The sequence below is a fragment of the Thalassophryne amazonica genome, chromosome 18 (assembly GCF_902500255.1).
Source record: "Thalassophryne amazonica chromosome 18, fThaAma1.1, whole genome shotgun sequence".
NCBI lineage: Eukaryota > Metazoa > Chordata > Actinopteri > Batrachoidiformes > Batrachoididae > Thalassophryne > Thalassophryne amazonica.
Window position 1 is genome coordinate 3,763,585 of NC_047120.1, and position 24,674 is coordinate 3,788,258.

At 42.2% G+C, this 24,674-nt stretch overlaps 1 protein-coding gene across 2 annotated transcripts in view; it reads right to left on the bottom strand.

Annotated features, from left to right (window-relative positions):
• Window positions 1–3,151: 3,151 nt before the first annotated feature.
• LOC117530228 (NLR family CARD domain-containing protein 3-like) overlaps window positions 3,152–24,674 on the bottom strand; it is a 133,280-nt gene continuing 111,757 nt past the window's right edge. For both annotated transcript variants that reach the window (XM_034193156.1, XM_034193155.1), the window contains 3 exons: window positions 17,756–17,902; window positions 11,432–11,478; window positions 3,152–5,031 (listed from right to left, as the gene is read on the bottom strand). In XM_034193156.1, the coding sequence (XP_034049047.1) occupies window positions 4,496–5,031; window positions 11,432–11,478; window positions 17,756–17,902 (730 nt within the window). In that variant the 3' untranslated portion in view covers window positions 3,152–4,495. The remainder of the gene's footprint in view (window positions 5,032–11,431; window positions 11,479–17,755; window positions 17,903–24,674) is intronic.

Sequence of the window (24,674 nt, forward strand, 5' to 3'; positions counted from 1 at the left end):
AAAGAAGGGAGCAGGCCAAAGGATGTAGTTGTAATAATTAATTCATTAAACACTGTCATTTTTTTTTCCAAATGCGCATGACATGACAAGAAAACAAACAAACAAACAAAAAACGTTGTTCCCTTAACCTCAATCCTTCCACCAATTTTGGACCAAATCAGATTAAAACTTCAACTTATTTTTTTCAAACAGAAACGGACACACAGGACAGAAAACAAAACCTCTACATGTCTGATGGCTGCAGTTGGGCAGGGCCACAAGGAAGATGTTCAAATGATGCGTGAGCAGACAGACAGACAGGGACACAATCAACACACCAAACTGCTTTGATCAGAAAATGAAGATCAAAAGAGACCGGGTGGACCCACAATACGAGGTCTATTAGAAAAGTATCCGACCTTATTATTTTTTTCAAAAACCATATGGATTTGAATCACGTGTGATTGCGTCAGACAAGCTTGAACCCTAGTGCGCATGCGTGAGTTTTTCCACGCGTCATTCGCCTGTGAGCAGGCTTCGAGTGAGGAGTGGTCCACCCCCTCGGCGGATTTTCATTGTCAGGAAATGGCGTAATGATTTGGGCTTTTTTTTCCATCAGAATTTTTTCAGAAACTGTTAGAGACTGGCAGCTGGAAACCATTCGAAAAATTTATCTGGCTTTCTGTGAAAATTTTACGGGCTTCACAGAGAATAAGGACTGTTACTACAGCTTTAAGGACGGCTTTAAGGATGCTCGGCGCGCCGCGCTCTGTGCCGCCATCGAGAGCCACAAACCACCGGATCATTTCTAAACGGATGGCTCTGTGGAGCCGGGACCATCGTGTGCACTTTCTCTGGTTATCACAAGAGCTGGACATCAACCATTTTCTGGCAGATTTCACTTTTAACAAGAGATTTTGTCATGGAAAGCCGAGCGGAGGCTTCGCGCGCAGTAACACAAGGGCTCAGCGCCCTGACCCTGCCAAATCCCTGACACGGAGCAACTAGGCCCTATTTTCTTTTATATTTTTAAACTGTCGCTTGCTCAACAAAAGGTTCCAAAGAACTGGAAATAGAGCATAGTAATAGTGGCTAAAAAACAAGCATCCCCAAGTTTTAAATACTTTAGACCGGTAGCCCTAACATCTCTTGTTATGAAGGCATTTGAAAGACTTATGAAACATGAATTGCTTTCACATGTTGGAGTGGAGGATGCTACAGCCACACTTTTAAATCTTGTTTTTAAACACCTTGAGGGCAACAAAGCACATGCCAAACTTTTATTTCTTGACTTTTCATCTGCTTTTAATACTATCCAACCTCACATCTTAATCGACAAACTTGTGAATAATTTTTCTGTAGATTTTAATATTGCCCGTAAAATTTTCACCGAAAGCCAGATAAATTTTTCGAATGGTTTCCAGCTGCCAGTCTCTAACAGTTTCTGAAAAAATTCTGATGGAAAAAAGCCCAAATCATTCTGTCATTTCCTGGCAATGGAACAACGACGAGGGGGCTGGACCACTCCCCACTCAAAGCCTGCTCACAGGCGAATGATGCAACCGACAGGCGTGGAAAAACTCATGCATGCACACGAGGGTTCAAGCTTGTCTGATGCAATCACACATGATTCAAATCCATATGGTTTTTGAAAAAAATAATAAGGTCGGATACTTTTCTAATAGACCTCGTATAACATATATCTTTTAATGTTGAATAATGCACTAATTCTGAGGTTTTCTAACAAACACAGACAGATCGCAAAGGATTCTGGGTAAAATGTGCCTCTGCTAAACACTGATTGGTTCAGTCATTCACTATGTAAACCAACACGTTAATGTGACGTGTCGTGTGTTGGTGTTTACAGATGTGCTTTTGTAAAATATTCCATTTTTTATTTGTAAAAACAGGCATTTTTACGGAGCCCTGGAAGTGTCATCACAACATGTTTTGCATGTGCAGAGAATGTAAGAATGTTCAGATGATTTTTAATTCATGTGAGAATTTTTTGGACCGAGTTTCAGGTTAATCGCGCGTCCTGCATCGTGTAGTGTACATTGAGTAACAAGCTGCGTTTAACATCTCACGACCACCTCCTGATTGCTGATCGTATGGTCGAATGAAAATCAAATCTGTTTGATATTATTCTGGTCGGCCGTCGTGAGGGTTTCCTGCTGCTGAGGGGCAACAAGCGTCCAACCGCTCGCAATGTGCATGTGCAAACACCACAGAGCTGTCTTGTAATTTTTTTTTTTTTTTTGTCATTTTGTTTTTAAACTTTGATGTCTCCCATCGAGAGTTTTTGTAAATTAAGTTTGAAAAAACTTAACGTGATTAAAAGTATACAGTGTCTGCTCATCTTCAGGACGAATACTGCCATGAACACTACTGGCCAGTAGATAGTAGTAGAGGCCTTGAAATCTTTCAAAAAAAAAAAAAATTCCAGATAATCTGCGACACTTAAGATGCGTGGAATTTAACAAACACAAATACAATAGCGTCTATAAACCCAGAGAATATATTCAGGAGAGTTTTAGGCACTAGAGTTTAATGCTGTTGTCCGTGGAGCCTGAACAGAGTGTCTGAAATGCAGTCCTGTCGGGAACGTACTAATCCTACCCATAATGCACTGCTCGGCACAGCATGTCCACACTAAAACCTTAAAAATTAGCACATTACTTTAAAACTAAAACATATATCTGTTATTTTCACTTTATAAAACTTCAGACATGACAATAATTTTAAATAACTTGTCCAAAATTAGTTTGGTTAAAATTTGAACCATAAGTTAAAAATGTATGCCTCTGGATGACTTGGGTGATATTGCCAGCATATCAGTATGGTGTTAAAGGAAATTATTTTTCTTTTTTTTTTTTCTTAAAAACCAGTTTTTCTTTTGCCTGCAGAGGATAGTGTTCTTCACAGAACCAGCTGTTTTCTGTTTGCAGAGGGTGGAACCATACATCTGTTAGGAAACTTTTATCAGGTAGGTGCTCAACTGATTTTCAATTTTAGAAATGTTTGCTGCTGTTCAGCTTTGTTTACTACATTATTGGTCTAAAAGTTATTGGACAAAAATTCATCGGAAGATAATTAGTCCGATAATGGTTTTTAAAGTTATCTAAAAAGATAATCCGATAATGAAAACATTATCTTCGATAATTATCTGTTATCGGATTATCGGAACTGTGCCCACCACTGTTGTACACTAATGATTGTCAAAGCCATCACGAAAATCATTTTATTTCGAAATTTGCAGACGATACTGTCATTGTTAGTCTCTTACAAAATCATGAGAATAACCATGGCCCGGTGGTGGAAGATTTTGTAAAGTGGTGTGATAAGTCATATTTACAACTAAACGTGGCTAAAACAAAAGATATGTCTGTGGACGTCCGACGACAGCTCACACCAGCTCAGGCTACCTTCATTAAGGGCCAGCAGGTGGAGTCTGTGGAAACTTATTAGTATCTGGGGACTATAATTGACCACAAGCTAAATTTTAATGTTAATACTGACATGTTGTGTAAAAAGGGTCAACAATATCTGTTCTGTCTTCATAAATTGTCTTATTTTCAAATGGATAAGACTATTATGATTCTTGTTTACAAATCTTGTATTGAGTCTGTTTTAACCTTTTCTATGTTGTGCTGGTATGGGAATCTCAGTCCTAAGGCTAAAAATTCACTGGTTAAAATAGTGAAGGCCTGTGGAAAGGTACTGGGAGTACCACAGAGTACGTTGTCTGACCTATACTACAGATAAGTAAAGAGGAAAGCATTCAGTATACTGTTGAACTCTGCTCATCCTCTTTTTAGTGACTTTCAATATTTAACTTCTGACTCATGGCTCAGGTTTCCCTCTGTGAAGGGTAACAGATTTAAGTTCTCTTTTGTTCCTGCGCCATTACTGTTCTGAACACAGGCCAAGGAAGGAGTTAAAACTGTGGAAGCATTTTAATGGATTGTATTTTTTAATGTTTGGACTGTGTAATTGTTTGTGATGCTGCACCATGGTACTGATATGTGTTCTGTGTGTCATGTGCTTTTAATGTATTCTCAAGCTGCAAAACTAATTGCCCCATGGGGGACACAAATAAAGTGAAGTGAAGGCTGTGATGAATCTGACTGCAATGACGAACCATGTAAGATTAAGACTTTATATTTACTCAGTGTGTGAAAGATTTTAACCAGTCAGAACTGTATGAATGGTCACATGAGGACTGTAGCTTTTGCTTTAGCTGCTAAGCCGATCAATGTGCAGCAGCGGGTTAGTGCCTCCCTTTTGTAACTGTTCCATTATTCTGGCACACCAGATGAAGGGTGTTGAAAAAGTGGTACAGTTTGGGTCGGTTATTTTGGTACCCATCCCTAAATGTGGATGTGGAAACACACAAAATAGCATTCCGTACCAACCCGGACCGCTCAGTGTAAACAGAGCACAGCTGTCCAAACAACTGCATGTGGTGATGTCAACATTGAAGTGTGTTTGTGTCCACAGGAGGAGACTCTCCAACCTACAGCCCACATAGAGACACTGAGGAACCAGAACCAGAAGAGAATCCAAACCCAGCATACAGAGGTTCAGTGAACGTGCAGCAGAAGGTGTGGATGTGGATCAGAGAGTCAGAGGAGACTTCATAGAAGGACAGAGTGCCAGCAGGACAGTCCACAAACACTGAGACTCTGAGAGAGGATGAAGCAAAGCGAGGAGGAAATGTTGGTCTGTTATTGTGCCAGACAGAGTAACAGCGATCAGAGCAGATCAGATTCCAGGACTGATCATTACGTCCAAACATACAGTCGTCTCTGTCTCCTTTCCTTCTGATTCCTCTGTAAGTCACTGATATATAAATGCGTCCTCTCCGCTCGACCTCCCAGTAACAGCGACCAGTCAGACCAGTTGAAGACAGGACCTGAGGGCAAAGGTCAAATCTGTCTGGATGATCAGGATATGATTGATCCTCTCTCACACGTTCCACCTTTGTGTTGTTGTTGGACAGTTTGAGTTTTCTGTTTGCTGAGTTTGGATCCAGAGAGAGTTCACAGAAATCTGATGGAACAGAACACAACACAGTTATCAATCGATCGGTTCACAGAAATCTGATGGAACAGAACACAACACAGTTATCAATCGATCGCTTCACAGAAATCTGATGGAACAGAACACAACACAGTTATCAATCGATCGGTTCACAGAAATCTGATGGAACAGAACACAACACAGTTATCAATCGATCGGTTCACAGAAATCTGATGGAACAGAACACAACACAGTTATCAATCGATCGCTTCACAGAAATCTGATGGAACAAAACACAACTCAGTTATCAATCGATCGCTTCACAGAAATCTGATGGAACAAAACACAACTCAGTTATCAATCGATCGCTTCACAGAAATCTGATGGAACAAAACACAACTCAGTTATCAATCGATCGCTTCACAGAAATCTGATGGAACAAAACACAACACAGTTATCAATCGATCGCTTCACAGAAATCTGATGGAACAGAACACAACACAGTTATCAATCGATCGGTTCACAGAAATCTGATGGAACAGAACACAACACAGTTATCAATCGATCGCTTCACAGAAATCTGATGGAACAAAACACAACTCAGTTATCAATCGATCGCTTCACAGAAATCTGATGGAACAAAACACAACTCAGTTATCAATCGATCGCTTCACAGAAATCTGATGGAACAAAACACAACTCAGTTATCAATCGATCGGTTCACAGAAATCTGATGGAACAAAACACAACACAGTTATCAATCGACCGGTTCACAGAAATCTGATGGAACAGAAACACAACACAGTTATCAATCGACCGGTTCACAGAAATCTGATGGAACAGAACACAGTTATCAATCGATCGGTTCACAGAAATCTGATGGAACAGAACACAACACAGTTATCAATCGATCGCTTCACAGAAATCTGATGGAACAGAACACAACTCAGTTATCAATCGATCGCTTCACAGAAATCTGATGGAACAAAACACAACTCAGTTATCAATCGATCGGTTCACAGAAATCTGATGGACCAAAACACAACACAGTTATCAATCGATCGGTTCACAGAAATCTGATGGAACAGAACACAACACAGTTATCAATCGATCGGTTCACAGAAATCTGATGGAACAGAACACAACACAGTTATCAATCGATCGGTTCACAGAAATCTGATGGAACAGAACACAACACAGTTATCAATCGATCGGTTCACAGAAATCTAATGGAACAGAACACAACACAGTTATCAATCGATCGGTTCACAGAAATCTGATGGAACAGAACACAACACAGTTATCAATCGATCGGTTCACAGAAATCTGATGGAACAGAACACAACACAGTTATCAATCGATCGGTTCACAGAAATCTGATGGAACAGAACACAGTTATCAATCGATCGGTTCACAGAAATCTGATGGAACAGAACACAACACAGTTATCAATCGACCGGTTCACAGAAATCTGATGGAACAGAAACACAACACAGTTATCAATCGACCGGTTCACAGAAATCTGATGGAACAGAAACACAACACAGTTATCAATCGACCGGTTCACAGAAATCTGATGGAACAGAACACAGTTATCAATCGACCGGTTCACAGAAATCTGATGGAACAGAAACACAACACAGTTATCAATCGACCGGTTCACAGAAATCTGATGGAACAGAAACACAACACAGTTATCAATCGACCGGTTCACAGAAATCTGATGGAACAGAACACAGTTATCAATCGACCGGTTCACAGAAATCTGATGGAACAGAACACAGTTATCAATCGACCGGTTCACAGAAATCTGATGGAACAGAACACAGTTATCAATCGACCGGTTCACAGAAATCTGATGGAACAGAAACACAACACAGTTATCAATCGACCGGTTCACAGAAATCTGATGGAACACAACACAGTTATCAATCGATTGGTTCACAGAAATCTGATGGAACAGAAACACAACACAGTTATCAATCGACCGGTTCACAGAAATCTGATGGAACAGAACACAGTTATCAATCGATTGGTTCACAGAAATCTGATGGAACAAAACACAACACAGTTATCAATCGATTGGTTCACAGAAATCTGATGGAACAAAACACAACACAGTTATCAATCGATTGGATCACAGAAATCTGATCGAACAGAACACAACACAGTTATCAATCGATCGGATCACAGAAATCTGATGGAATAAACCACAACACATTTATTAATCGCTCAGTTCATTGATCAACACGACACAGCCGGAGTTATCAATGGATCAGTTCATCAATCAACATGACACAACCGGAGTTATCAATGGATCAGTTCATCAATCAACATGACACAGCCAGAGTTATCAATTGATCACTTCATTAATCAACAATACGCAGTCGGAGTTATCAATCAATCAGTTCATCAATCAACATGATGCCGCCGGAGTTATCAATTGATCAGCTCATTAATAAACAATTCTCGTTGAGCTCGTTGAGTTTTTTATTTGTTGCTGTGTTTTTGCTCTGTGTGTTCTGCCGGGACACCTCTGCCTTGCTTGTGTATAATCGTCAGTCTCTCTTGGACATTAATGCTCTTTATGAGCCGCTGCTGTCGTCTGGGTCCGGGCTTGGAGGGCCCCGCCCTGCTCTGCCACCTGTGCTCGCGGAGGTCCCGCTGCACCTGCTCCGTTTTCCTTGTGCTCCTCTCCGGAGGAGGCACTTTAGAAGGCGCGGAAAGCAGAGCGGTGCGTTGGTGAAATTTAACTTCTACCTGGCAGCCTTCACTAGAGGGTCTGATCCTCGCCTCCTGTGGGATGGACAATATTTTTGGGCGTGGGAGCGCGCGCTGTGCACGAGAGGCTGCTGGATTCGTCCTGTTGTTCCTGGACTGTCCCCTCCGATGACTGGATCGGCTCCGTTAAAGCTATGCCGTTTTTGCCGCAGCTTCTTGCTGCTGCCTCTCGCCGGGCTGCGGAGTTTTTACGTCGGTGCTGTTGTCTGCGGGCTCACAGACACGGTGTTTCACCTGAGCTCCTCCGGCCGTTGAAACACGCTGCATCACTGGCTGCTGAGGAGCTGAACTTCCACATGACTTCATTAAAATCTGCTGATCCCACCGAGATCCTTAGTTTGGGTCTCATTAACATCAGATCATTGTCTCTGAAGTCATTGCTGGTTAATGACTTAATTGTGGATCATCATCTGGATATGCTTGGATTATGTGAAACCTGGATTAAATCCACAGCTGTCCTTCCTCTGAATGAGGCCTGCCCACCGGAGTACACTTTTAGTCACGTTTCACGTGATGTGAGGAAAGGCGGGGGTGTTGCTTTTATTTATAAATCCAGGTTTACTTTATTAACTGTTGGGGAACATAAATATAATTCGTTTGAGCATCTGATTCTCCGTTATGCCCATGATGCTAAGTACTGTCAAGGTCATAAAACTGGAAATCAGCTATGTTATATTGTCACTGTCTATAGGCCTCCTGGCCCATATTCTGATTTTTTAGATGAATTTGGCACATTCATCTCTAGTCTTTCAACTAGTGTAGACAACATTTTCATTATTGGTGACTTTAACATTCATATAAATAAGCTCTCTGATCCCCTCGGTAAATCATTTATAGAAATCATGGATGCATTAGGATTTCAGCAGTTCATTCATGGTTCAACGCATATCAGTGGTAATACTCTGGATTTGGCTCTTGCACGTGGCCTTGCTGTCACAAATATCGACATCCTGCCTCTTGCATCAGCGGTAACTGACCATTTGCTTATTAGGTTTACAATTACGCTGCCGCGTTTAGTGGAGCAACAACCTTGCCTATCATTGCGGCAACGAATTAAACCTTCAACTTTGACTGAACTCGAAGCAAGACTTACAGAAATCTTAACTTCAAGCTTGATGAATTTTCAGTTGGTAGACAGTCTTGTGGATAGCCTGAATTTAGTGCTAAAAGCCACACTTGATAAGATTGCGCCTCCTCTATTAAAGCCATGCCTTCCCAAGGCACAGACACCTTGGTTTAACAGTTATTTGCGTGACCTTAGGCAGAAGCCTAGAGGGTTGGAACGGAAATGGCGTAGTTCCAAACTAGAGGTGTTCCACCTTGCGTGGCGTGAAGCTATTTTAGATTATAAGCATGCTTTATTGGCTACGAAGCAGACCTATTACTCTGACTTGATAAACAAAAACAAGCATAACTCAAAGTTTTTGTATGATACAGTGGCATTTCTTATTCATGGACAGCCACCTGTTGGCCGTTCTCCTTTTTCAGCACAGGACTTTCTGGACGTTTCAAAAAGAAAATAGAAGATATTAGGTTGAGCACATCTCAGCATACTTTGGTCCAATCATTGTATTCAGCTACTGAGCTGGGGACTACTACTGAGGTGCTACCTAGATTCACAGAATTTAACAGTATCTCACAAGGTGTGCTGACGAAACTTGTGATGTCTACTAGAAGCACGACCTGTTTATTTGATCCTATACCAACAAAATTGTTTAAGGATCTTTGGCCCATTCTTGGGCCGACTGTGCTGGAAATTGTTAACCTTTCTTTAAACTCTGGATCTGTTCCAAATTGTTTTAAATCTGCCGTGGTTAAACCACTACTCAAGAAATCTAATCTTGATCCTGGTGTATTGAAAAATTATAGGCCGATATCAAATCTATCATTCTGCTCTAAAATTCTGGAAAAGGTGGTTACTGAGAATGACCTTTTTGAGCCACTGCAGTCTGCTTTTAGAAGACATCACTCCACAGAAACAGCACTTATTAAAGTAGTTAATGATCTTCTGCGAGCAATGGACTTGGATACTACTACAGTATTGGTGTTGTTGGATCTCAGTGCTGCGTTTGACACAGTTGATCATCATATTCTACTTGATAGGCTAGAAAACTGTTTCGGGATTACTGGAACTGCTCTTGTGTGGCTGACGTCTTATTTGTCTGGTCGTTCCCACTGTGTTTTGTGCAATGACACTACCTCTGACTTTAAGGGTATGACGTTCGGGGTTCTGCAGGGATCCGTTCTGGGTCCCCTGCTTTTTTCCCTGTATATGGCACCCCTTGGGAACATTTTGCGGTGTTCTGGGGTTGCTTTTCATTGCTATGCTGATGATACTCAGTTGTATATGCCGATAGCTGCTGGAAATCCTGTCCACATAAAATCTTTACAGGACTGTCTCGCAGCGAAGTTGGATGTCTAGCAACTTTCTACTTTTGAACTCTGATAAGACTGAAATGATGGTTCTTGGTCCAGCAAGACATCAGCATCAATTTTATCAGCTGGAGCTTAGCCTAGGTTCATGTGTTATACATCATACTGACAAAGTGAGGAACCTTGGGGTAATTTTTGATCCTATGTTGTCCTTTGACCTCCACATTAGGGACATTACGAGGACTGCTTTCTTTCATTTAAGAAATATAGCAAAGATTCGTCCCATCCTGTCTATGGCTGATGCTGAGACTCTGATTCATGCGTTTGTCTCTTCTAGATTGGACTATTGTAATGCTTTGTTTTCTGGGTTACCACAGTTCAGCATCAGTGGTCTTCAGCTGGTTCAAAATGCTGCTGCCAGACTTCTGACGCAAAGCAGAAGGTTTGATCATATTACGCCGGTTCTGGAATCCCTTCACTGGCTTCCCGTCTCCTTGAGATCGGATTTTAAGGTATTACTATTGGCCTATAAAATTGTTCACGGACTGGTGCCCCCCTATCTGGCCAGCCTGGTTGAGTCCTATGTGCCGGCAAGGGCGCAGGGTACAGGACTATTGTGTGTCCCGAGGGTGAAGAAAAGGTCAGCGGGTTACAGAGCTTTTTATCACTGCGCTCCAGCTCTGTGGAATGATCTTCCTGCACAAATACGACAGTCGGACTCTGTGGAGACTTTTAAAGCCAGGTTGAAGTTATCATTAGTATTTTATTGTGTCTTTTTTATATACGTTTTATTTATTTTACTTCTTTTAATTTTTTATGGTTAAATTTTTTATTGTATTTTAATCTTATTTCATTTTATTCTGCTTTTAAATGCTTGTGAAGCGCCTTCAGGCGATTACTCGTGATTTGGTGCTATATAAATTAATAAATTATTATTATAAATTATAATTTTGATACTTAGTGTGCACAGGAGGCTATTCACAGAGAGGTCAGACAGACAGGATGTGGGCGGGATCTCTACTCTCAATGAGCTGTGCTCAGTTTTGTGGTTGAATACTAACTCATTAAAAAAAGAAAAAAAACGTGGTGTCTGTTGATTTTATTTCTGCGACAAATAGATTAAAGTGTATAAACACTGAATTTATTTTCAACATGTCCATTTGGATCAGATGAACCTTCATGTTGAACTCTGTTTCAGTGTCAGCAGGACATGAGTGAGTGATGTCACAGAAGGTGGTTTCTATGGAAACATGGATCAAAGTACAAAGACACTTACATTTCGTCAGACCTGGTCTGAGCCATCGGATTCCACCAGGATCCACCCTGAAAGGAGGAGGGGGCGGAGCAAAAACATGGTCTTTAATCATAGTAACATCAACATGACATTGATCTCATGCACACACTTTAATTCTTCTCTTCTAACACACTCATTGCTCCAAATGGATCATTGATTACTGATCACATCTAACTATGCTGATCAGCAGCAAACAACAACTTTGGGCTTTTTCAGGTTTGAAGATTCTGGTGAAAAAGTGGTTTTAATCCTTTAAATCAAGGCTCACCAACCCTGTTCCTGGAGGTCACCTGTCCTACATGTTCTCCAATTCACCAGGGTCCACCCACTGTTCATTAAGTCAGGTGCGCTCAGTCAATCAGCTGCAGGCATTACATGTGCCCTCATATAGTGCAGAATATATGATGTTCAAAATGATTTCAACTAAGCATCATGCAGTACTGGTGGGAAATCCCTTTGTAAGATGGCAGCGGAGCCGTTTCTTGCTATATGCAGACTATGCCAATGCATTGGGCCCCACAAAACACAAGGGGGCCAAAGATGAATGTTCAGCCTCATCTCCCATATGGGTCTATTCCACAAAGTGCTTCTTCCATCCAGTATACTCCCAAATAGCAAATTGTTTTGAAGCATCATAGTCACTTTTTGATCAATCTTTTGTCAATCTTGATATAGTAGTTTCAACAGCCTTAATCCAAAAATGGATGAAATTCTTTTTTTTTTTCCCTCAAAATTTTACACTCAGTACCCCATAATGACAATGTGAAAAAAACGTGGGTTTTTTTTGTTTTTTTTTGCAAATTTATTAAAGAAAAACAAACAACAACTAAGAAATCACATGCACATAAGTATTCCCAGCCTTTGCTATGAAGCTGAAAATTGAGCTCAGGTGTCTTCTGTTTCCACTGATCATCCTTGAGATGTTTCTACAGTTTAATTGGAATTCAGTTGATTGGACATGATTTGGAAAGACACACACCTGTATACAAATAAGGTCCCACAGTTGACCATACGAGGTCTGTGAGAAAAGTATCCGACCTTTTTATTTTATGCAAAAAATATATAGATTTGATTCATATGTTTTTATGTCAGCCAAGCTTGAACCTTTGTGCGCATGCGTGAGTTTTTTCATGCCTGTCGGTTGCGTCATTCGCCTGTGGGCAGGCTTTGAGTGAGCACTGGTCCACCCCTCTCGTCGTTTTTTCATTGCGAGGAAATGGCGGAATGATTTGGGCTTTGTTCCATCAGAATTTTTTCAGAAACTGTTAGAGACAGGCAGCTGGAAACCATTCGGAAAATTCACATGGCTTTCGTTGAAAATTTTATGGGCTTCACAGAGATTAAGAAGTGTTACTACCACTTTAAGGACGGCCCACAATGGCGCACGGTGCGCCGCGCTCCGAGCCGCGATCAACAGGCAGAAACCACCATTTCATTTCTAAACAGATGGCTGTGTTGATCCGGGACCGTCGTGTGCAATTTCTCTGGTTATCACAAGAGCTGGACATCAGCCATTTTCCGTCAGATTTCACTTTTAACAAGAGATTTTGTCATGGAAAGCCGCGCGGAGGCTTCGCGCGTCATGATGGAGCCTCTGATGGAGCGAGACAAAGAACACCTCCGTTTTGGAGTGTCAGAGGACAAGTTGGGACATGCCCAGCTCTCCACAATTTCTCTTATACTCACTCGACTGGTAAGCCACTGAAAGCCGAGATAGGCATGTCCCTAACTCCATTTCTGGACGTTTGCCTGGCTAACCGTTTCAAGGCACGTTCTAGCTACTTTTCAGCACATTCACTTTGATAGCTAGCTAGCTGAATATCTAAGCCTAACTATACCAAACTAACTAATATTTCCCTGAGTTCTCACCAGTTATCTAGTCTAAGGGCCCTGTCCCACTGGCGTTTAGAAGGATGTGCATATGGATTGCGCACAAAATTGGCTCATATTCGCTTAACATCCGCAATATGCGTGAAACATGCTTGTATGAGTCGGCTGACACCCGCACATGTCCGTAATTATCTGCAGAGGCACGTTTTTCCGTTGCCAGGAATTTTGAGCTGTACAAAATTTTGCCTGCGGATGACATCCGCCTTACATACTCCATACATACTCAATACATACACAATACATACTCACTCTATGCGCTGTATATCTGCCGTTAACCGCTGATATCTGCAACTGACGTGGATTTGCGGCTTGGCAGCGGACCGGGACAGCGTGTAAAACATATATATCGTGCCTATAATGTCCACATCACAAATTAAAATATGTTGTAGTGACTACATACAGATTGGCCACGAATAAAGCATTTTTATTATATCTGCTTTGCAGCTGATTTGCGGACAATCTGTGAATGCATAACAAACATCTCACGTAAACCCAAAGTACTATATGTGGCAGAAAGCGACATACCTGCCAGTCAGTGCTGGTCCGGCTGTGTAGATCCACAAGACATAGTAGCTGCTGCAATCCAGGACTTTTATTTAACACCAACAAAAGGAAGAGTTGCTGTTTAGCCACAACTCACGCTGAAGTCTGTTTTCTGTGACACTCTCGGAAAAAAAAAACACCGTCTCACACCCCGAGTGGCTTCCCCCCCTCCCGCTCCCCAAACTCATGAACAGTTAACCCTCGCATGACAACATGAACATCAACTTTGTGATCAACTTGTCCAAGTCCAGCAATTGCTCCAGAGGCTGTATTGTTGGTGTGAACAGTGATGCCGAAAGGCCCGAGTGAGCTTCTTTTATGACCGCAATGCAGATGCCGTGCACGCACAACATGTGCGCGATGCATTCATAATACACCCGTAATACTGCCGTGATAATCTCAATGTGTTGGATCAGTTTCCTCACTACATGCGTTATATAACCATGATTGTTCATCATATATTCACTATATACGAGGTCTGTCCAAAAAGTATCAGACCTTTTTATTTTTTTCAAAAACCTTATGGATTTAAATCACGTGTGCTTGCATGAGCCAACCTTGAACCTTCGTGCGCATGCGTGAGTTTTTTCACGCCTGTCGGTTGCGTCATTCGCCTGTGAGCAGGCTTTGAGTGAGCACTGGTCCTCCCCCCTTGTTGGATTTTCATTTCGAGGAAAATGTCTGAACGATTGGAGCTGAATCAAATTTTTCCAGAAACTGTGAGAGACAGCCAGGTGGAAACCATTCGGAAGATTCAAACGGCTTTCGGTGGCTTTTCAGTTGAGTGAGTATCCGAGGAATTGTGTAAGAGCTGGACATGTCACAACATGTCCTGTGAGACTTCCAACTTCCGCACGTCTTTCATTACAAAATCTCCTGTAACAGTGGAATGTGCCGAAAAAGTGCTGATGTCCACCTCTTCTGCAATTTCTTTGGTAGTCAGACGACGTCCCGGATCAACACAGCGTTCACTTTGGAAATGATCTGGTCGTTTCAGCCTGTCGATGGCCGCTCGGAGCACGGCGCACCCTCCACCATTGTGCACCGTCTTTGTAACACTCCTTAATCTGTGTGATGCCCATAGGATCGTCACCGAAAGCCGTCTGAATCTTCCGAATGGTTTCCACCTGGCTGTCTCTCACAGTTTCTGGAAAAATTTGATGCAGCAAAGCTCCAAATCGTTCCACCTCGCAATGAAAATCCAACGAGAGGGGAGGACCAGTGCTCACACAAAGCCTGCTCACAGGCGAATGATGCAACTGATGGGCGTGAAAAAAATCACGCATGCGCATGAAGGTTCAAGGTTGGCTCATGCAAGCACACATGATTCAAAAACATATGGTTTTTGAAAAAATAAAAAGGTCTGATACTTTTTGGACAGACCTCGTATTATTAATATATCCGTAATTCATACTGGGACATTTGTCATTTTTGGCCATTTTTGTTGCGGACGACAACGAACGCCCGTACTTTCTATACTCAATTCATGCGCAATTAATCCTCTCCCCAGTGGGACCGGGCCCTAAAACACATCTTATGTTAACTCAACTTGAATAACTGACACCATGTAGAGTTAGGTGGGTCTAACTGGTAAATAATCACAGAGAAAGGTCCACCAACATGTAATCATAAAGCATGACTTTATTCCACTCCACCCCACTAGGGACAACATCCCATCCAGTCTCCTATAAAACCTATTAACACTACACGTCTCCGTGGAAATGTAGGAAAGAACAAAAGATCTTCTGCATGGATTTTTTCCAGAGTTGATATTCTGCTGTCTTTCTGGCCACACCTTTTTGTTCAACACGCGGCCGCAGTGGTGTGATGATCATTTTTTTCACTGAGACCTAAAAGTCCCAGAATCTTTTTGGAATATTTCAAATCTAATTTTAGGTTTCCTCATGTTGGACTTTTCTTTTCTCTACAACTCTGGGGGAAAGTTTTGAACTGTGCTTGTTTAGAATTCCATCTTGGATTCTTAACTCACAGCGACAATAGTAAGTCCCTTCTGCATCTCTTTAGTTTTCACTCAGGTCACCACAGTAGATCCAATGTGGATCTGCACATTGATATGGCACAAGTTTTACGTTGGATGCCCTTCCTGAAAAAACTTCATATTGGTGAATGGGCAGGGGTGGGTTTGAACCGGGAACTTTCTACAGTGGAAACAAGCGCACGTACCTGCTTGTGCACCTTACAGTGAAAATTGGGCACCATAGTCTCATTTGAGGGCAGGCGCTAAAGGGTTAAAATATGGCGCATATTACGCAATTAGGGCTACAGCTATGATTATTTTAGTAATCGAGCATTCTACTGATTCTATTGACTGCTGAGCCCTCACATCGGGCAGAGAGAGGCAGCAGCCAGCCATCGCGCAAACAGTCACTCCCCACGTACAGCAGCCAGCGGACGAAACTGTGTTTTTTTTAATAAAATGAAACACACTCCTTGCTTTAAATGTGCAGTAAGCTATTTCAGATGATCGGCATGGACCGTCTTTCTCCTAAAAGGCTTCAATTTACTCTATGTGTTGTGTTGGAGAGCTGTAGCTTTTGTGCTAAATGGATTAGCGCTTACACAGCTTAAGCGCATGCTCTAGTCTTCTTCTGTTTTTTTTCTGGGGACGTTACAGTGCCACACACAGGCCTGGCATATGTACTACAATGTTAAATGAAACTTTGAGGCACAGAATTTGCCTTGATCGTTTTTGTAATGAAATTATTCGAGTTATTTGACTAATCGTTTCAGCCCTCTACGCAATACTTCTACCTCCGGAGACAACTCTCATCTGTCCCCATCAGAAACATGACACTTTCTCCGAGTTTTTGTGCAAATTACATAGCAAACAAAGTGAAAATGCAAAGAAAAAGTGACGATGCAGTGGAAAGTAGACATGTATTGTTTATGACCCGGAGCTCAAACATGTCGAGGCAGGTGAGAGACCACAGCTTCTCTGTCAAGGTGTGCAGGCTAAAACTTACCGACACAAACACTCTCATTTCCCTCGTCTTCCAACCTCCGCTGGGAACCAAAAAAACTGCACTTTTCGAGACCGTTTCGGTGACTGCAGTCGAAAACAAAACAATACACCATTTTTTCCGTTAGAAGTGATGCTGTGTTTGTGCAGGCTGTCCCCGGAAGTGGTCAAATCCCAAGATATCACGCAGAGGTTCAAATAAGACTGTACTGCCCCATAGTAAGTCCCTTTGGCTGTTCCCTTGTTTGCACTCAGGGTCGCCACAGCAAATCCAAGGTGGATCTGCATGTTGAATTGGCACAGGTTTTATGCCGGATGCCCTTCCTGACGCAACTCCACATTACATGGAGAAATGTGGCAGGGGTGGGATTTGAACCCAGAACCTTCTGCACTGAAACCAAGCGCATTAACCACTTGGCCACCACCCCTGTCTCATAAGAGCATGAAACTGAAACGTCCAAGTCCTGAAAAATGTCCATGTCCACAGTCCAAGAGAACATTCATGTGTTTATCTCCTGACTTATCCAAAGAAAACTGGCTGTGAAAACATTGAGTTACTGTAAATTCTTCAAAGGGGCCAGTAGATATGTCAGCAGCAGTTACGGACAGCATGTGATCTCCAGGAGCAGGTTGGAGACTCCTGCTTCAGAGAAATTAAGCTTTTTGTCTCCGTTCCTGTTTGAAACATGTGACTCTGAACAGATTGACAAAGAAAATGATCGACGACTGTTTTTATTTGTCTTTGCACCAGAATGTGTGAACAAACAGGAACAATGAGTTGACACAGAGAGTTTGCTGAGTTGCCGTTTGTCAGTGTGAGGTGTTTGAGGTCAGCTCAGTGTGTCAGGTCCACAGAAACCACACAGAGGTTGTCCACCAGACCCAGTCCATACCTGAGAGAGTCCAGAGTCTGGAGTGGATCCACTGAGTCTCCTGGATGGTTGTAGCTCAGGTCCAGCTCTCTCAGATGAGAGGCGTTGGAGGTCAGAGCTGAGGCCAGAGAAGCACAGCCTTCATGTGTGATCACACAGCCTGACAGCCTGCAGACATACAAACCAGCAGACACAATGGGCCTCATGTATCAATGTTGCGCACTTGTGGCGTACATTTATGGCGTAAACTTGAAATACACCAACGTCGCCGTGACATGTATCAAGCAGTGCGCACCTGCCCATTTCCGGCGTACATCTGACGTGATCTTGATAAATGCGGCGGGTGGAAACGATCGTAATTATAATAAACATGCCCATAAATATTCAGACTCCGCTTCAGACACACCCTCATTTTACGACATGGAAGCCGGGAGACGGCAATGAAAAAGAACTTCACCAATCACGACGCGTGCCAATAGAGCATCAAAAGTGGCCGTCGTATCAATTGTTTTGTAGTATATAATCAATAAAGTGTTACAGTGGTCCCTCATTAATCGCTGGAGTTACGTTCTAAAAAATAGCCCAAAATATGCGAAACCGTGACGTAGTCAGCGTTATTTTTTACAATTATTATAGACATTTTAAAGCTGTAAAACCACCTTATACACTTTTCTCAATCAGGCATGAACATTTTCTCACTTTTCTCTCGTGTGTAAACACTCTCAAAGTTCAAACCTTAGTAGGAAAATAAGACCAACCTGTTTCAGGCCCAAATATTTGTTTGAGAAATAAAAATAGAACATTTTCCTATAAATAATTATGATGGCTTATAGAACTAACGAATTAATTTTAACGAACAACGAACGAGGTCGGACACATAAGAAATTATTAATAGTGACTGACAAGTATGTCACAGATCGCTCCTCTGCATCCTGACGCTGTGCCTTTTTCCACTCACACCTGGCTGCAGCAGGTGTTTGTTTCCTTGTGACAAACACAGTTATGAATAGTTGTTGGCGCTCTTTTTTCTTCTGGGCAACAAGATTCTTATAAACAGATACGCAGAACACAGAACACTGTAAAAAAAAAAAAGGCATGCAAAATTGGACTAAATACTCCGCGAGACTCCGAGGCCACGACAGGTGAACGGTGTTATAGCGAGGGACCACTGTATTCTCTTTTCACATGTCAATAATTCTTGACATGTGGATATTTGCTCGCTCAATTAATAAGACATGCCTAATCTTTCAGATTTCTTTATTTTTAAATTTATTTCTGTATTTATTTTATTGTGACAACCGAATGGAGACGACAAAACCTGGTTACAGTTAAGGGAATGACGAAACTACAGTTGTTATTATCAATTTCATAGTCTAAAACGATCACACCACATGAAGTTAAGCTTGTGCCTTTGCAGTCAGCGCTGTGGCCACGGATCGTGCTCCATAACAACCCCGCAAAGGCGGGATTTGTATTGATTATTATGTAGTATAATCAGGAAAGTGTTATTTATGTAACATATGCATTGATTTGTATAATGGCACTGTTTATTATGTTGATCATCTTCATTTTTATGTGGATTCCAGCGCTGGTTCATTTTGGTGTATAATTTACGCCACCTCTCGACCTGGTGTATATTTTCAGTGCAGCGTACGCCAACGACCACATTGATAAATGCCAAGTGGTGCAGCCATTTTGGCGTACACCCCATATACGCTCAAATATCGCCGTACACAACGTTGATACATGAGGCCCAATGTGAGGACAGTGTCAGGACGTCCCCACTTTGCAGCAGCACGGACACACTGATGTCTGCTGCAAGATCAAATCAATCAAATCAAATCAAAATAACTTTATTTATCCATTAGGAACTTCATTTGCAGACAAAGCGCCAGCACGAGCAGAAACACATTTCATACATGATAAAATTCCATAAAAATCAACACTTCATCAACACTTAATAAATATAATTACAAAAGCCAGTAAAAGCCAAGCACAGCCTGCTTAAAGAACTAGTCACATTAGCTGCTGTTCAGCAGGCAAATTGAGGTGGGCAGGAAACTGGAGGTGGCCCTCCAGTTGATGATGAGATGAGCTCATGACTGTGGTTCCAAACACTGAGACCCATCAACACTCACACAACATGAAGGGGAGTGAAGAAAGTGGGCAATGGAAAGAAATCCTGAAAACCTTTGGCAAAGGCCGAAGGCCCAAAGCTCCCGGTGGGGTCTTGGGGTTCTCCTCCAGAAAAATTTGAAATCTCAGATGGTCTCAGATGCATTCTGGTGCATTCTCAGGTCTATTTAGCCACCTAAAATCCCCCCCCCCAATCATTTTTTTTTGTTGGGTCAGACCAATTTTTTCAACCCAGTCATTTCACACAACTTGTACTGTGCAACTTGTAATGCGTACAGATGCATCTCTGAGCACATCATAGAGACATTTTGTTTTGGATCTGAACAGCTCACTTGTCTGTGTCAAGTGTCTGGGTCAAAATGTCCCACAATATCATCTTTGTATGATGTACATATGATATGATGAGGAAATGTAAGAAAATGTCAGGAAGAAAAAGAAGGGAACTAGGAGGGTGGAAATGAGAGTGGGGACTTTGAATGTTGGTAGTATGACTGGTAAAGGGAGAGAGCTGGCTGATATGATGGAGAGGAGAAAGGTAGACATATTGTGTGTGCAAGAGACCAAGTGGAAGGGAAGTAAGAGCAGGAGCATCGGCGGTGGGTACAAGTTGTTGTACCATGGTGAGGACAGGAAGAGAAATGGTGCCGGGGTCATTTTAAAGGAAGAGTATGTTAAAAGTGTGTTGGAGGTCAAGCGAGTGTCTGACAGGGTGATGAGGGTGAAGTTGGAAATTGAAGGGGTGATGAATATCATCAGTACATATGCCTCACAGGTAGGTTGTGAGATGAAGGAGAAAGAAGATTTCTGGAGTGTGTTAAGCCAGGTTCACACGGCAGGATAATTAGGCCGATATCGGACCCAATCTTCCCCTTCCGACAATCTTAAGGAAGCCCCGACAATCGTTATGACGTCAAAGATAATCTTATCAGATATTCCTGCCGTGTGTGGTGTGTTCAGAGCGCTCTGATCTGCTCGGAAGGGCATCAGGAGCGCTCCGATCGCAAATCGGGGATATTCAACATGTTGGGTTTTTTTGGCCCGATATCGCAGCTGTGTTGTGTCCTCCGACCACAAACGAGCACGCAGCCTGCTGAATGTGACGTGCAGCCAATCAGAAAGCGAGGTGACGGACATACGGAGTGGAAAATAAAATCAAAACAGCTGTTCTGACTTACCATAAGGTCCGGTGGTCGCCACTTCTTTAAAGAACGCCTTGTCTTTTTCTTTTTGTATCGTTTATTCCCTCTGTTTAGTCCACAAAGTACCTCCGTTTGTTTACTCTATAGTCACGTTTAATCTCGAGAGATTTTTGCAAGATTTCCTGTCTGAACTGTAAATGTTCGTGTGTGAAATCTGTTCGTGTGTGGTGTTGTTGTTATTACCGTGTGGCTGGACACCACACACTGTACGACCAAACCTGTTAGATCCATGATTTTTTATCTTCACGTGTGTGGTCTCTCAGGTTTTGGAAACCTAAAGATAATTTTAAAATCCTGTCGTGTGAACCAGGCTTTAGATGAGGTGGTGGAGAGTGTGCCCAAGCATGAAAGAGTGGCGATAGGAGCGGACTTCAATGGGTATGTTGGTGAAGGGAACAGAGGTGATGAGGAAGTAATGGGTAGATATGGTATCAAGAATAGGAATGGGGAAGGACAGATGGTAGTTGATTTTGCAAAAAGGATGTAAATGGCTGTGGTGAATATCTACTTTAAGAAAAGGGAGGATCACAGGGTAACATATAAGAGTGGAGGAAGGTGCACACAGGTGGACTACATTCTTTATAGGAGATGCAAGCTAAAAGAAATCAAAGACTGTAAGGTGGTGGCAGGAGAGAGTGTCGTTAGACAGCATAGGATGGTTGTTTGTAGGATGACTTTAGAGGTAAAGAAGAAGAAGAGAGTGAGAGCTCAACAAAGGATCAGATGGTGGAAGCTGAAGGAGGAAGAATGTTGTGTGAAATTTAGCGAGCAGGTGAGAGAAGCACTGGTTGGAGGGGAAGCAATTTTGGACAACTGGAAAAGTACTGCAGATGTGGTGAGGGAGACAGCTAGAACAGTACTGGGTATGACATCTGGACAGTGGAAGGAAGACAAGGAGACTTGGTGCTGGAATGAATAGGTCCAGGAAAGCATAAGGAGAAAGAGGTTGGCGAAAACGTTTTGGGATAGTCGGACAGATGAAGAAAGTAGACAGGAGTACAAGGAGATGCGGCGTAAGGCGAAAAGAGAAGTGGCAAAAGCGAAGGAAAGGGCATATTGTGAGCTGTACAAGAAGTTGTATAGTAAGGAAGAAGAAAAGGACTTATACCGATTGGCCAGACAAAGGGACAGTGCTGGAAAGGATGTGCAGCAGGTGAGGGTGGTAAAAGATGCACATGGTAATGTGCTGACAAGTGAGGAGTGTGTGCTGAGAAGGTGGAGGGAATATTTTGAAGAGCTGATGAAGAAAATGAGCGAGAGCAAAGGCTGGATGATGTGGTGAGAGTAAATCAGGAAGTACAAGAGATTAGTAAGGAAGAAGTGAGGGCTGCTATGAAGATGATGAAGAGTGGAAAGGCAGTTGGTCCAGATGACATTCTAGTGGAGGCATGGAAATGTCTAGGAGAGATGGCAGTGGAGTTTCTAACCCAATTGTTTAATAAAATCTTGGAAAGTGAGAGGATGCCTGAGGAGTGGAGACGAAGTGTGCTGGTTCCTATTTTCAAGAACAAGGGTGATGTGCAGAGCTGCAGTACAGAGGCATAAAGTTGATCAATCCCAGCATGAAGTTATGGGAAAGAGTAGTAGAAGCTAGGCTTAGAAAACAGGTGAAGATCTGTGAGCAGCAATATGGTTTCATGTCCAGAAAGAGCACTACAGATGCGATGTTTGCTCTGAGAATACTGTTGGAGAAGTACAGAGAAGGCCAGAAAGAGTTACATTGTGTGTTTGTGGACTTAGAAAAAGCTTATGATAGGGTGCCAAGAGAAGAGCTGTGGTATTGTATGAGGAAGTCTGGAGTGGCAGAGAAGTATGTTAGGGTAGTGCAAGACATGTACAAGAATAGTGTGATAGCGGTGAGATGCGCAATCGGAATGACAGACTCATTCAATTTTTTAAGTCTGGTAGATTATTACTTGATTGTTCAAGCTACCTCAAGGAGAAGTGCACTGTTTAAGTGATAAATAATAAAATAAGGTGATTAAAATGAAATGATTATATATTTAGCATTTGTTCATTGTTCATTCAGTTTTTTAAAGGATCAGATCGGGACTCGGTATCAACAGATACTCAAAATCAGATGACTCGGAATCGGATCAGGCCCAAAAAAAAAAACCTAATCGGGACATCCCTAGTTATATCCATAATAAACCTTAGATATTACAGATATACTGTCATGCCCTCTCATGGGTGAGAGGGCATGACATAATGTATGTGAATTATGGTAATCACAGCTGTAACACCACGAGCAGCAACACGAGCAAGCTGCCCATGCTGCTGCCCCATGCGAGTCAAAGGCTCTGCGCAGCACACCACTTACATCCACAATGAGCATGATATTACTGATCCATTGTCAGTCCACCTCATAATTTAGAAGATGTACAAGGTCTGTTAGAAATGTATCGTACCTTTTTATTTTTTTCAAAAACTATATGGATTTGATTAATATGTTTTTACGTCAGCCAAGCTTGAACCTTCGTGCGCATGCGTGAGTTTTTCCACGCCTGTCGGTTGCGTCATTTGCCTGTGGGCAGGCTTTGAGTGAGCACTGCTCCACCCCTCTCGTCGTTGTTTCATTGCGAGGAAATGGCGGAATGATTTGGGCTTTTTTTCCATCAGACTTTTTTCAGAAACTGTTAGAGACAAGCAGCTGGAAACCATTCGAAAAATTTATCTGGCTTTCAGTGAAAATTTTACGGGCTTCACAGAGAATAAGGAGTGTTACTACAGCTTTAAGGATGGCCCACAATGGCGCACGAAGCGCCACGCTCCGAGCCGCCATCGAGAGGCAGAAACCACCACATCATTTCTAAACGGATCGCTGTGTGGAGCTGGGACCACCGTGTGCAATTTCTCTGGTTATCACAAGAGCTGGACATCAGCCTTTTTCCGTCAGATTTCACTTTTAACAAGAGATTTTGTCATGGAAAGCCGCGCAGAGGCTTCGCGCGTCAGGACTGATTCGCTGATGAAGCGAGACAAAGAAACACCTCCGTTTCGGAGTGTTAGAGGACAAGTTGGGACATGCCCAGCTCTCCACAATTTCTCTTATACTCACTCGACTGGTAAGCACTGAAAGCCGAGATAGGCATGTGTTAGGCATGTGTTATAAGCATATGTTATCATGGCTGTAACATCCTGTTCAGACGACTGCACTGCAGTGGTGGGCACAGTTCTGCTAATCCGCTAACTGCTAATGATCAAAGCTAATGCTTTCAATATCAGATTAGCTTTTCAGATAACTTTGAAAACCATCAGCAGACCAATTAGCTTCCAATAAATTTAGGTCCGATAATTTTTAGACCACTAACATATTTTTGTAGGCATAGGGAATAAAGCTTAACAGTTACAAACATTTGTTAAGTCTGAGATCAAAGATTTTAGTTCCTACCTGTTAAGGGTGATTCTTAGACTACGGGCACTTATTATGTCCTTTGATCATATTGTATAAAAAACAGAAAAAAGGGGAAATTTCACACTTTTATAGTTATCTTTACAATGAAAGTGTGTTAAGAAATTTGTTCTAGTAGTCTATGATGACTTTTTCACCTTTTTTCAGCATCATTATATGCAAATATTGCCGTTTTGTGCTTGTCCCACACCAA